The sequence below is a fragment of the Pipistrellus kuhlii genome, unplaced genomic scaffold (assembly GCF_014108245.1).
Source record: "Pipistrellus kuhlii isolate mPipKuh1 unplaced genomic scaffold, mPipKuh1.p scaffold_m20_p_2, whole genome shotgun sequence".
Taxonomy (NCBI): Eukaryota; Metazoa; Chordata; class Mammalia; order Chiroptera; family Vespertilionidae; genus Pipistrellus; species Pipistrellus kuhlii.
Window position 1 is genome coordinate 58,542,417 of NW_023425515.1, and position 14,095 is coordinate 58,556,511.

At 41.7% G+C, this 14,095-nt stretch overlaps 1 protein-coding gene across 1 annotated transcript in view; it reads left to right on the forward strand.

The window, feature by feature from the left end:
- The first annotated feature begins 1,249 nt into the window (after positions 1-1,249).
- The window catches only part of DRD3 (dopamine receptor D3), a 35,635-nt gene continuing 22,789 nt past the window's right edge, over positions 1,250-14,095 (forward strand). Inside the window, exons 1-2 of the mRNA XM_036447643.1 lie at positions 1,250-1,479; positions 6,068-6,372. Coding sequence (XP_036303536.1) covers positions 6,103-6,372 — 270 coding nt within the window. The 5' untranslated portion in view covers positions 1,250-1,479; positions 6,068-6,102. The remainder of the gene's footprint in view (positions 1,480-6,067; positions 6,373-14,095) is intronic.

The following is a 14,095-nucleotide window of genomic DNA, read 5'->3' on the forward strand; positions in this document are numbered from 1 at the left end:
ACAATGTAACTCCCACTGTTGCTATGTGCAGTATGCACCTGCATTGACTTCACTGAGCTGGGTCAGGTGATGTGCACAGATACTCTTAAAGGGGGAGGTTTGAAAATTAGTCCCCATTTCATTGTCTCTCTCATCCCAATAGTGGGTATATAAGAACATAAACTCTGGAAACAGAGAGCTCTTAGGTTGAACCAACTCCATCATTTACTGATGTACAACTGCAGGAAGATACTTAACCTTTCTGTTAATTTCTCCATCTGTAAAAATGGTGATAGTAATAGCAACTACTTCCTTGATTAGGTTGTTGTGAGGTTCTAATATAATAATGCTTATAATTATTAGCTATAATTATTAACTTTTAGGGCAATATGGCAAGTCTGCATTAAAGCCCAGAACCAAAAATATCTCTGGAGTCTAGAGGTCAGAATGTAACTGAGACCCTGGCTGGGTAGCTCAGTTTGTTGATACATCACCCAGATACACCAAAGTTGAGGGTTTGATCCCTGGTCACGGCACATACAAGAATCAATCAATGAATGCATAAGAGGGTAGAACAACAAATTGATTGTTTCTCTCTCTTTCTCTCTCTGTCTCTCTCATAAAACTAATAAATAGATTAATTTTTTAAGAATGTTACTGAGTAAAAGATTAGAGACAGCAAAAGACAGAGATCCATGACACAAGTGATTTGGTCATGGAACTGCTATCTAGGTGTTTTGTTCCAGGTTTAGGAAAAACCATTTCTACCTGGAAATGACTGCCACATCAATTTCACTTCCAGCTTGGACACCAAATAAGTCATGAGTTTTAGATTTAAGGAAATCAGAGATCAAAGCTGGGCTCAACGTAGCCCTCTACACTATTGTGTAATCTTGAAAAAAAGTTACTGAACCTCTATCAGTGTTTTAATCTATGAAAGGCACTATCAATATCTATCTCCAGGGTGGCTATAAGCATTAAAATGAGATAATATGAAAAAAATGAGATAATATGTGTAAAGTACTAATGCTTGGCACACAGTAGCAGCCATAAAGGGTAGTGACTATTGTCTTCAGGAGGAGGTTGAGAACTAAAGGTGTTTGGTTTGGGTTTTGGTGTGTGTGTGTGTGTGTGTGTGTGTGTGTGTGTGTGTGTGTGTTTGGTTTTGTTTTGTTTTTTTAATTCAATAGCCTTAAGGAAAGAAAAATATTACAATATTGAACATATTAATAAGTATCTTCCTAACAAATTCAACAGGAGCCTGGTATGGAACCAGATGCCAAAGAGGTACCCCACAGTGTCTCATGTAGACTGTAGTTCAGACTGAGGTATTGAATATCAGCAAAGCAGGACATATAGCAGAGCTGATGGAGGCATGACCACTCTCTGTCCCTCTGCTTTTTAAAGATTATGCTCTCACTCTAAAAAAATGCTAAAATAAACTATAAAGACCAAGATTAGTCAATACTTTGTAAGAAATTCAAAGGCTTATTAAAATTTGTAAGTGGTGTTATATATATAGAATCCAAAAGAGCAAAACCAGCAATAATCTTTTAGTTCTTGCCTTCTCTACTTTCTCACCTCCCATCCACTCTTCACTGCTCACACTCTTTGCTGAGGTCACCAGTAATCTCCTAATTTCCAAGTCCATTAGATACGATGCAATTGTACTTTATTTGATGACCCCTTTACTTAGTCCCAGTTTTCCTTTAACAATAATAGCTGCAATGTTTCAAGTGCTACATGCCAGACATTATGCTAGAGCCATGATTCTCAATGGGGAGAGCAATTTTACCCCAGAAGGAACAATTGAGAATGTCTGGAGACATTTTTGGCTGTCACAATTTAGGGGAAGGGAAGTGCTCCTGTCATCCAGTGGGTAGATGTCAGGAAAGCCACCAATCATTCTAGGACAGGTGCACAGGACAAACCCTCACAACAAACTCAATAGTTACAAGCCTTTGTGCCTATCATTTTATTTGATTATCATAATAACTGTGTGGAGTGGATATGATTATTCTCATTTTGCTGATGAGGAAACCAGCTATCATTAGGAATTACTTAGTGAGTTGTTATTAAGTTAATGAATTCTCTGGGCTTTTTGCTTCTCCTACCTAAGACCTGTTTACCATTTGTTAGCTTATATATCAGAGGGAGAAAGAAAGAAGAAAGCCCAGCCAAGCTCTGTGTTATATAATCGATGCTGGTTTGAAAGAAAAAAATCTAAGGAGAGAGGAAGTTGAAACAATTAGCTGAGAGATAGGAAGTAATCTAGCATTTCACTCATTTTCTGCTTTCATCTCCCACACCCGCAACTCATCAGGAGCTGCTGGACAACCTGCTGCTATAAGGAATCAAAGACCGGAGACAGTACAATGCAAAATAGAAAGATAAATCAGAAATATTTGCAATTGTGGTTCCAACATCAGGCTCAGAATTGATTTTCAGAGTTGAAGGTTCCCCTTCGCATAATTAGTCATTGACATTTAGCTGTACTGTTTTTAATTAGCTGTCAAACCTCGGCGGAATAAAATGTCCAGCAAGATGGTAACAAATATCCCCAGGTTTCCTCATCCCTCTTACCTGACAAGTGAGAAGAGGTAAAGATATTAGCCATCTGCATGCCCCAGGAAATAGTGATTTCTGGCCACTGCTTTCCAAGGTGGCCCCGTTGCTTCCTGGGATTTAGCCTGCCTCAAAGGTGAAAACATCCTTAACAATCAGAAAGCATTGTATTTTTCCAAAAGCTCTTGGCAACAGCAGTGCTATCTCCAGGATAACAGCTGCCCTTCTCCGAAGAATGAGGAAATTATAATTATTATCAAAAATTGTTATTATGCTTTAAAATATATCAAGTGCAAACAGTGTGCCAAAATAAAGAACAATTACTTTGAACAATTCTCTGAATTTGATCCAAATTTGATCCAGCCTCCCCTTACAATCATTTATTCATTTTAGCACTTATACATTCCAGACTGAAATATGCGGTAGGAAATGACAGCCACGATTAGGCTAATCTTCTAATCAAAGCAGAGCTCGGCTATCAGGAGTGGTATCCATCAGCCTCTACCTCTCCAGGAGTTGGAACAGAAGTTCCCATGGAGGTCCATATGCTCCATGTCTAATATTTTAGCCATAACCAACAAATCATTGAATAAAATGTTTCCTCCTTCTGCCTTGACAAATATGGCCTCCTAATCTGAAAGGACAAGTTTGAATTTAGCATACCTGGGCCCTTAAGAGTTCCAAACAAAATGTGAGAGGGCAAGAGAATTAAAAGGCCTGTGTGCTAGTTCTAATAAACTGTGTGACTTAAGTTCCCCCTCACCCATCCTGTCCCAGAGACTCTTTCCTCTCCTCTCCCCACCTCAGCCACACCCAAGCTATTCATCTGAGCTCCCAAAGAGCTACCACATGAACCCAGGGCCCCCACATATACATGGCACCATCTACACTCAGGGTGACAGATCCAGAAAATACCAGTGCTGGCCTAGAAACAGGCTCCAAGCAGTTTGGGCTGAGAATTCTGTGACCTTAATGCCCAGAGCATGTTCTAAAAGGGGAATGTGGAACCAGCTGATGTGGCTCAGTGGTTGAGCACCAACCTATGAACCAGGAGGTCATGCTTTGATTCCTGGTCCAGGTTGCAGGCTTGATCCCCAGTGTGGGGCATGCAAGAGGCAGTTGATCAATGATTCTCTCTCATCATTGATGTTTCTATCTCTCTCTCTCCCTTTTCCTTCCTCTCTGAAATAAATAAATATATATATATTTAAAAAATAAAAGGGGAGTGTGGGCTCTTGGTGGACCTGCTCCTTGGTGCTATTGGAGGGTGAAGTCTCATCCTGTGGGGAGGATGTGACCAGATGGGGTCCAGTGTAGAAGCCTCTAAAGCACAAAGCCTGGGGCCAGAGCCCCTCTTGCCCAGGTCTCAGGGCAGTGCTATAGGCTGAAGTGCCTTCTTCCAGAACCTGGTTGTAATGCTCCGCTACCCTTGGCACATAGGCATTCCCATAGTTTCCTTCAGGGCATGGTGACTCTCGATGCCCACAGACACACAAACTTGGCTCTACTTGCTCTGGGGGCCCCAACAGGCTGGTGTCAAGAGGGCAGCTGATGGGCTCTGATGCCTTTCCCACTCTAAGTCCAAAGTCCCCACAGTTTGAGGACTGGCTTTTCCCAGTGGGATAGTAACATGACAGTTATGGTTTTCAAATGCCAATGAGAGTATTTGGAGAATTAAAAGGCCTGTGTGCTAGTTCTAACAAACTGTGTGACTTAAGACATGCCATTCATCTCTATGGGTCTCAATTTCCCTGTTTGAAGAGTGAGAGTGTTGAACTAGGTCAGAGGGTGAAAGGGGGTAGTGCATGGGTCACTGGCCCACGGATGTGGGATTCATGGTGGGTTGGGGGGCGGAGGGACTTCAGAGGGCTCAAGCACTCCTCCGATTGGTAACCAATCTTTAAAATTTAAGTTTCAAATGAAACTCCACACATGGATTTTCCCTAAATATAAAGACCACCATGTAGCCTCTAGAGACTCCATTACTCTCTCCCAACCCTCATAAGCCCTATGTGAGATACCAGAGAGAGACTAGGAGGTTGAAGGAAGTTAGGGAGACATAGGAAGGCAAAGGAAATGGCAAATGGTAGCAATAGAGGATGGGATGGAGGAAACAAGGACAGGGGTGGGAAGCTTAGAGAAACAGGCCAGTAAAAGAAAAAAGAGCTAACTTATATCGCTTTCTAGATGTCAAATTTGGCTTTCAATGTCTTACATATAAAATAGCTCCCTTAAATATAATGAACAACTTAAACTGATGAACAAAAATAGATCCAGAGACAGAGAAACATCAATCAGACCATTAATCCTCAGAGGGAAAGTAGGGGAGGGTGGGAATAAGTGTGAGAAATCAACCAAAGGACTTGTATACATGCATATAAGCCTAACCAATGGACACAGACAACAGGAGGGTGAGGGTATGAGAGGGGTATTGTGGGGGGAGCAGAATGAGGGAATTAGGACACATATGTAATACCTTAATCAATAAAGAAATTTTTTAAATAAAATAAATAAATAAAATAGCTCCTTTAATCATCACAAAAACCCTATGGGATGGGTTCCATCATGTCCCCCATTTTAGAGGAGGGAAATGAAGCTTGGAGAGCTGAATTAACAAAGTTAGAAAGTGATAAGGCTGTTATTCTAATTCTGCACCAGCTCCCCATCTTTCTCAGCCCCTGCACAACCTCTCAGCCTCATGCCTTTTCAAATGCCCCAGCCTCACTTGCTTCAGCCACACTGACCTCCCTGCTGTCCCTCCCATGTGCCATCGTCTTGTCTTTTCACCTGCTGCTCCTTCTGCTTGGACAACTCTTCCTGCAGAATTCTGCACATGTGGCTTCCTTGGGTCCTCAGGTCTTAATTCAATTGTCACCTCCTCTGTGAAGGCCTGATTATACTGATTAGAAATTGCCCTCAGGTACCCTACACACACACACACACACACACACACACACACACACACACACTCCTCTCCCTCTCCTTACCCCCTTCCCTTGATTTACTGTTCTCCAAAATACACACTACGTCTTTTATTTATCTTGTTTATTAGTCTTTACCTCCTGAATAGAAACTTCAAGATAACAGGAATTTTTTAAATCCTCACCTGAGGATATGTTTTATTGATTTGTTTGTTTGTTTGTTTGTTTTATTGATTTTTAGAGAGAGAGGAAGAGAGGGAGCAAAAGAGAGAGAGAGACACATGTGAGGGAGAAACACCAATCCATTGCTTCCTATACATGTCCCCACTGGGGGATTGAACCTACAATCTAGATATTGTCCTGACTGGGAGTCAAACCCACAGCCCTTTGGTGTATAAGGCAACACTCCCAACAAGCTGAGCCACCCAGCCAGGGCAAGAGGGCAGGAATCTTATCCTTTTGCTCATTTCTGTATTTCCAGTGCTTGTCATAAAGAAAGTGCTCAGTAAATATTTGTTGAAACAATAAATCAGATTAAGTTTGCAAGCAGCCCAGCTACAAAAAGTCTGACTTTACCAACATTGTTTTCCGTCTCCTCCCAGGATACCCATTGGGGTCACTGCTCTCCCTCTGGGCTATGGCGTCACTGAGTCAGCTGAGTGGTCACATCAACTCCACCTGTGGGACAGACAACTTCACGGGGGCCAGCCAGGCTCGCCCACATGCCTACTATGCCCTGTCCTACTGTTCGCTCATCCTTGCCATTGTCTTTGGCAATGGTCTGGTGTGTGTGGCCGTGCTGAGGGAACGGGCCCTGCAGACCACCACCAACTACCTGGTAGTGAGCCTGGCTGTGGCTGACTTGCTGGTGGCCACCTTGGTGATGCCCTGGGTGGTGTACCTGGAGGTGAGTGAGCCCAGGTTCCGGCTGAACCTTGTGACTGTGTTTGTCCTTGTCTTCCCTGAGCTCCCGGCCTTCTGGGCTCAAAATGCTCCCTTCTGAGACCCGTGGTCTAGGGGAGGAAGGAGAGCTCCTGTCCTTCTCCCTTTCATGAGGGAGCTGAGGATTTTGAGAACAGTCATTATCCAGCATCATTTGCATACATCAGAACCAGAGAGCTGGAAGTGAGTCTGTTCCCAGGTCTCCAGTATCCAGGTAACCAGGCATAAGTGACGGGGCTCAGCTTTAAAATGCATGAGGTTGACTCTCGGTGCCAGGCATGACTCAAAGACATGAGGGGTTGGAGAAGACAGTCAAAAGGCACTTTCATCAGTACAGAGGCGTGAGAGTGTACAGGAGGGATCCAGGAGAAGGGTGGGGAGTACAAAAGGAATTATAGAAAAAAAATGAATGAATGAGGAGAAAAAGTCTGCAAATAGATCAGACTTCTTTAGATGGTTCAGCTGCCCTTAGACTTGGTTCTTTTCTCCTGGGAATCAGCTCTCCACAGACTGCTGCTGAAGGAACAGACCAAACCTTCAAAGTTGTGTATATACATATATATTTAAATATGTTTTTATTGATTTAAGGGAGAGGGGGAGAGAGAGGGAGGGAGAGAGGCATCAATGTGAGAGAGAAGCATCCACTGGCTGCCTCCTGCATGCCCCCTACTGGACACTGAGCCTGCAACCTGGGCATGTGCTCTGACTGGGATTCAAGCTAGTGCAGGGGAGGATACCCAACCAACTGAGCCACACCAGCCAGGCCTAAATGTATGTTTTTGATGCCTCCATTAACAGTACCAAGCCCTCACCAATCAGATAATGCAGCAGACCCCGGAGAATTATTTTGGAAAGAAGTATTTCTTAAATTTGAAAGTGTTTTCATTCAAAAGTGTAAAGCAGAGTCAAGAGGTGACAAAACAGCCATTTGCTAACAAAGAAATCAGGGTGCCTACAACTGCTCAAGAAATAGATATTCTTGCCGAAACCGGTTTGGCTCAATGGATAGAGCGTCGGCTTGGGGACTGAAGGGACCCTGGTTCGATTCTGGTCAAGGGCATGTATCTTGGTTGCGGGCATATCCCCAGTAGGGGGTGTACAAGAGGCAGCTGATCAATGACTCTCTCTCATCGATGTTTCTAACTTTCTATCTCTCTTCCTTCCTCTCTGTACAAAATCAATAAAATATATTTAAAAAAATAGATATTCTTACCAAGAAAACATGCAATTTACTAAAGAGTTTTCTTAAAGGCATGTTAATATACTATTAATATTTCTCCTCTGTACATGTATCATTCTAAAGAGGTATCCAATGAGTGATCAAAATGATGCTATGATTAAGAGAAATTGAAATTCATCAAATTAATATCTCTGTTAATATGAATAGTGAAGATGACAGTTAATTATGTATGACATATCACAGGAGAGCAAAAACCTCCAACATAGGCTGCCTAGGCTGGTTTTTGTATTAAAGAATGACTGGGAACTAAAATTAGACTTATAATCTCAACAGAAAAGTATTAAAAAAAAAGAAAATAACAAAGAAAGGGAAAAGTAGAAAAACAACTAGGATGATTAGGAATAAATTTAACAGCTCAAGCAGCAATTTTTAACCATTTTCATCTTATGACACACAAAAACCAATTACTAAAATTCTGCAGCACACCAAAAAATATATATTTTTGCTGATCTGACAAAAAAGGTATACTTTTTATTGATTTACCAATAATAATAATAATAATAATAATAATAAATACCTACACTTTTTGCTCCAAAGTGACTTTTTAAAAAATCAAGCATCTATATAAAAATTGCTGGTACCAAGAATTATCAATCAAATGCAACTTTATTAGGCAACATGACTACAAAGATGCAACTCTATTATATGACATATATTTATGGTTCAAGACAGGGCATTCACACCAGATGGCTATTGCTCTGTTGGTTGTTGTCATTTTTTATTTGACAATCTAAGGGAATAGAGGTTAGTAACCTTGACAAAATAGTCAGATATTGCATGCTTTAAAAATTCTTGTGGTACACTGGTTGAAAATCGCTGGTCTAAAAGAATACTCCAAGGAAAATATATGCATTTATCCTTCCCAGTTAGGATAATCATGATGGCAAAGGGTCTTGTAATTATCTTGACTTTTCTGTCAATCCCAATTAGGCTGAGACAGTCTTAAAGTCAGAGGCTATGTGTTCTTTTTTCCTGTAGTCCAAATACACTGGTACATCATAGGTGCTAAATAAATATTTGAGACATGAATGATTAAATGAATCTTTTCTGCATTACATGGTCAATTCCTGCTTTTATCAGTTGCTGCTGTGCCTATTATAACAATGAACTGGGTTTGTTTTGTTTTTTTTTAGCATTCAATACTAATGAGACTGAAAAGGAGTTAAAAGCATGTGATATTTCTGCTCAAAGATGGGGCACACGTTAGGTGCAATAACCTAGTATGGATTAGTCAATAATCCAGCACACCACCACCCACCCACCAAGATGTTTCTGTCCATCCCTATACCTTACACGGGTTCTTAAGTCTTTGGGGAAGATGAACATCAGAAACAAATGCAGGAAGAGGACTTTCAGTCTAATAAGCCCTTTAATTGTCTCTGAAATGAAACCAGGGTTTTAGTGTCCGTGACAAGGTCATTCAGGTGTGCCCGTTGGCTGTCCATTTGTGATTGCTTCCAGGACTCTGGATGAACCCTATTAGAACATCTCTGTGGATATTGGTATAGGAGAGGCATATTGTGACTTTTCTACATACCTACTATGGCAGCCCCTCTAGCCACACCTGCCAAAAAAGATAATGCCCCCTTCGACCGCTGAGCGTGAAGGACAGCTGTGTCCGCAGAGGGCCGGCATGAAATCTTGCCAAAGGCTCAGTGAACCCCCTGCAGGTTGGACCTATATGTTTTCTCCTAAGAAAAGAATTCTGGTGGAGCCCTTGGTCTCCCCTCATGAAAACCAATATGCCCTCTGGTGTAAGTGTTCAGGAATCAAGAGTGTGAACCAATAAGTGTACAATAATGTAAAGAAGATTTGAGGCAGCAGAGACATCTCTCCACTGAGAAATGGGCTTTAGCACCTGCACTTGGTGCTTCTCACTGGCTCCTGGGCTCTTGTCAATGCACCTGAATATCTCTGCATCACTTCCCTCAACAGTCCACTCAGGATAGGTGGGGACTGCAAAGGGGGGAAAAAAATAGCTGTTTCCCTAGAGTGGCTCAAAACTTCTCACTGAGGGACTTCACTTAAGTCTAATTAGCCAGAAATGGATCATAAAGCCACTTTTGGCTGAAATGGATAGTAGGGGGGGGGGAAAGTGAAAATGTGGATTTCATTGAAAACTATGTGAAGCCTGGGCCGGTATGCCCAATGGTTAGAGCACTGGCTCTTGTACCAAAGAGTCTTGTATTGGGTTCTCTTTGTGATGCTTAATGCACTTATATAAGAACATAAAGGCAACCTGAGCAGCCAGGGCAACATCTGGAATATTAAACTCAGAGTTTAATCCCTAGCCCTCTCACATAAATGTCTCTCTCTCCCTCTCTCTCTCTCTCTCTTTCTCTCTCTCTCTCTCTCTCTCTCTCTCTCTCTCTCTCTCTCTCTCTCTCTCTCTCTCTCTCTCTCTCTTCTCTCCCTTTCACTCTTTCTTAAAATCAATGGGAAAAAATATCCTTGGGTGAGGATTAACAAAACAAAAAAGATCTGGAGGTAATGAATTGCTGTGAGGTAGGCAATGAAATGTCACATATCACATAACATCATGCTTCTGATGGAATTCACCGGGATTGAATGTCATTCTAACACAGATTCGTGCTATGAGAAAGACTCAGAAATTGGAGTCATGAAGATGTGGGAATTAAGTGTTTAAAACGGAAGTGACAATTATTCTTATCTCATAGGATATGTGTTAGGCTCAACTGTCATTCAATGAGGAAGTGTTTTGGTAACTTAAAAGGGTAATCTCTAAATATCTCAGTTAAGACGTGTTTAGTTGTAAGTAAAAGGAAATTTACCTGCAATGGACTTAAACAGTAAGCAGAATGCATTGGCTCTCACGCCAGGCACCCTAAAAGTCTGGTGATCAGCAGGCTACAGGCACAGCTGGAACAGGAGTCCACCTCCACTTCTCTGTGATTCTCTCAGCTGTCTTTTTCCGGGCATTGGCTTTACCCAGCGGCAGAGGGTAAGCTCTAAGCCTCACATGTACACAACAGAAGCAGGAGGGAAAGTCTATGTCCCCAAATTTCTAGTAAATGCATCCAGAGGCGCTTTGATTGAGCTGGCTTGTGGCACATGATTTTCTCTGAAAGAACCGCTGAATAGCAAAGCGGGTTTCGCAAAGAAGAGTTCCTTCCATGGAGCACATCAACTGCGCGGGAACCTCAGGGACTCCCAGTAGAATCTTAGGCCTGTTGGAAACAGGGAAGGGCATAGTCAGCAAGCACGCACCATGTGGCTTCTGTTACCATTCTCATCACTGAGGCACACAGCAGCCTGGGCTTGGGCAGTGTATGAAGGCGAGCACTGGCCCTCTTCAGCTTCCTCTGTCCCAGGCCTGGCAGAGAAGTTTATGAGAAAAGCCATATGGGTGACCTCAGCATAGTGATACTGAGGGCTGTGGCCCGCCTGTCTCTTTAATTCAGTTTGCAGTGTTTTCTCAAAAACTCTTTTCTGTGCCATACCAAATAGCTGTGTCTTAGATTCCCTCTCAAGCTCTAAATGTCCAGTTTTAGAAGCCGCCAGCTGTTTGGAGCTCTCCTCTCCAAGCACAACCATCCCATTTTGTTCCACTCAGTTAAGCACCTTTTGTGATGTGTAATGCACTTGTATCAGGTCAGAAAGGCAACCTAAGCAGCCAGGGCAACATCCGGAATACTAAACCCAGAGTGCTGGGGTCACAGTGTGGATGGCAGAAAAGATCAGGCATGAAGTAATGTAGACAAAACAGAGCGGGGTGGGTTCAGGCATGGAGACGCACCTTAGAGAGAGTGGAGAGGATCAGAGCACGATGACAGGACAGAGCAGCTCATTTTGGGGAGAGGGGAGCCTTGGGGCCTTGTAATGACTTTGATTATTAGAAATAAAGGAGAGTCTGCATTTCAAATGGGCTCCTCCGTGACTATGATGCACTCCAAATACAGACGGTTGGGTTTATCCCCATCTACCGAACGGGAATTTCCAGGTGTGGCTTTGGAAGTGTATAGTGTGTAACCAGACCCCAGACCCAGACCCACTCCCACCCAAGGGATTTGTGCAGCCAGCCAGCTATCTGCTGCAAACTGACATTTAGAAACTGCTAATCTGAAAGAAAAGAAAAAAGAAAACACCCATTTCACAGATGAAGATATTAGAATTCAGAGAAATAAACCTCCTATCTTGCCCCACAGCAATCCCCTGTTGCAAAAAATTAAAAAAATTCTATATATGTAATTTTTTTATTTTAATATATATTCCAAATGTGGCAAACAAAAATAAAATGAAAGAAGGTAATCTGAGAAGTGATTCCATCTTTACCTTTTGCTGTCCCCTCAAAGCAACTAAAAATCCATCCCTCAGAGCAAGAATTCTTAGTCCGGGAATCCATCAGCTTGGTTATAAATAAAATTACTTCCTTATTTTCACTAAACTGAAATTTAACACATCCACCAATTATGGATGTAGGCATCGACCTATAGCAGAAGAAATCCTTAATATCACCTGCAGAAATCACGGATATTTACATTTTAGGATCGTACTGCAGTTGTTACACACACCTTGAAGTACCATTTAATTCATCAATACTTTGAAATTATAGGAATTTTGTCCCTGCCACTAGCTCTTGTCATTGAATGCATTATTAAAGAAGCACATAAACTTAAAATACTTTGGTAACTATATTCCAATATAATTGGTATCCTTTATGATCCATTGTATTTTATTATATGCACGTAAAAAACATTCTTCTCAGGAGGGAACGATGAGGCCAAAGATTCCCAGAGAACAAAGAATGCTTAAGGAGCCTGCTTTGGGACAACCATTTCTGAAGGCAGTGCCAACACACACACACACACACACACACACACACACACGCACGCACGCACACACACACACACACACACACACACACACACACTTCATACACACGCTCCAGACCACCGCTTTCCAAACTTCCCAGGCAGTAGGAATCACTCCAGGGACTTATTATTCTGAGTGGGGCCCGAGAAACATTTTGTTTAGCAAGAGCCTCAGGTGCTTTGGGAAATGCTGCCTTATAATCAGTAATTTTGGGGAATGCTGCTGCAGGCTGTGTCTGTTGGGGAAAAAAAAAAAAAAGAAGAAGAAAATCAACAGCCAACTTCTGTACCTGAAGACACTTTGTTGCTTCCTCCCACTTTCTGTATTGCCAAAGGGAGCTAGTTATATTCATTAGCAAGTGAGAGTAACACCACCTGGCTGCTCGATTATTCTGAAGTGAGTTATTTATTAGAATTTAGGGGGAAGGTAGAATCGTGTCTCTAAAGAGGCTTAAATTAATCAGACTTTTTTGCTGCTATAATTTCAAAAATCACTTTACCTTTCACGTTCTCCCAACACTTTCTACTTATCTCACTGTCGGCACTTAACACTTTGTATTACAGTTATTTTCTTGGTGTCTATCTCCTGAGCCCTCAATTCACCAACACCCATTGACACATTTCTCCCCCTAACCTGCACACACCATATTCTGAGGCCCTGGGGACCAAAAAACAAACAAACAAACAAAAAACGCATTTAATTCATTTCAGTGCACCTACCCAAGCGAAGTATCAGACACATAATGGGCACTCAATAAGCATTGGATGTATGGGCAGATGAATGAGCAAACGCCAGCTCTTCCTCCTCCTATGTTATCAGGAAGAAGTTAAACTGTACATTTCCCAGAAGCGGAGTGTTACGGTGCTGACCTGTGAGAGGCAAAATAGAGTTCTGGTTTCTATTAAGGGTTTGAAATGCCAGCTCCTTTTACTAGTGAAGTGTCCTTAGGCAAATTGTCCAACGCCTCTCAGTCACCATTTTGTTATCTATAAATTGGAAATAATTGTTTGCCTTATTGGGTTATTATGACTATAAATACCCTTTGTAAAAAAATTTTTCAGGGTGGAGGGAGATGGAAGAGGTTATAGGGGGGATAAATGGTGATAGAGGGGAAAACGAAATAAGATAAAGAGAAAATAAAGTTTTCCTTTCTCAGAATTCCTATAAATTAATATTTGGCCTTTATTTATATAGATCCAAGTGGTTGAACTAAAAAACAGAAAGTAGCCCTGCTGGCACTAGCTTAGTGGTTGAGCATCAGCCTGTGAATCAAAAGGTCACTGGCTCGATTCCTGGTCAAGGCACAAGCCAGGTTGTGGGCTCGATCAGCAGTCGGAGGCCTGCAGGATGCGGTCGATTGATGTTTCTATCTCTTAGTCCCCCTCCCTTCCTTTCACTCTAGAAAGTAAATAAATAAAATGTATTTAAAAAATAAAAGAGAGAAAGTAAATCCACAGCCAAATGAGCAAAAATGATTACTTCATAGTTAGTTTGGACTTCTCACTGATGCTTTTAAATAAAATATCTTTGATCAGAGTATGTCAAAATAGGGTCTAAGATTACCAAATCTATATATATATATATATATATATATATATATATATATATATATATA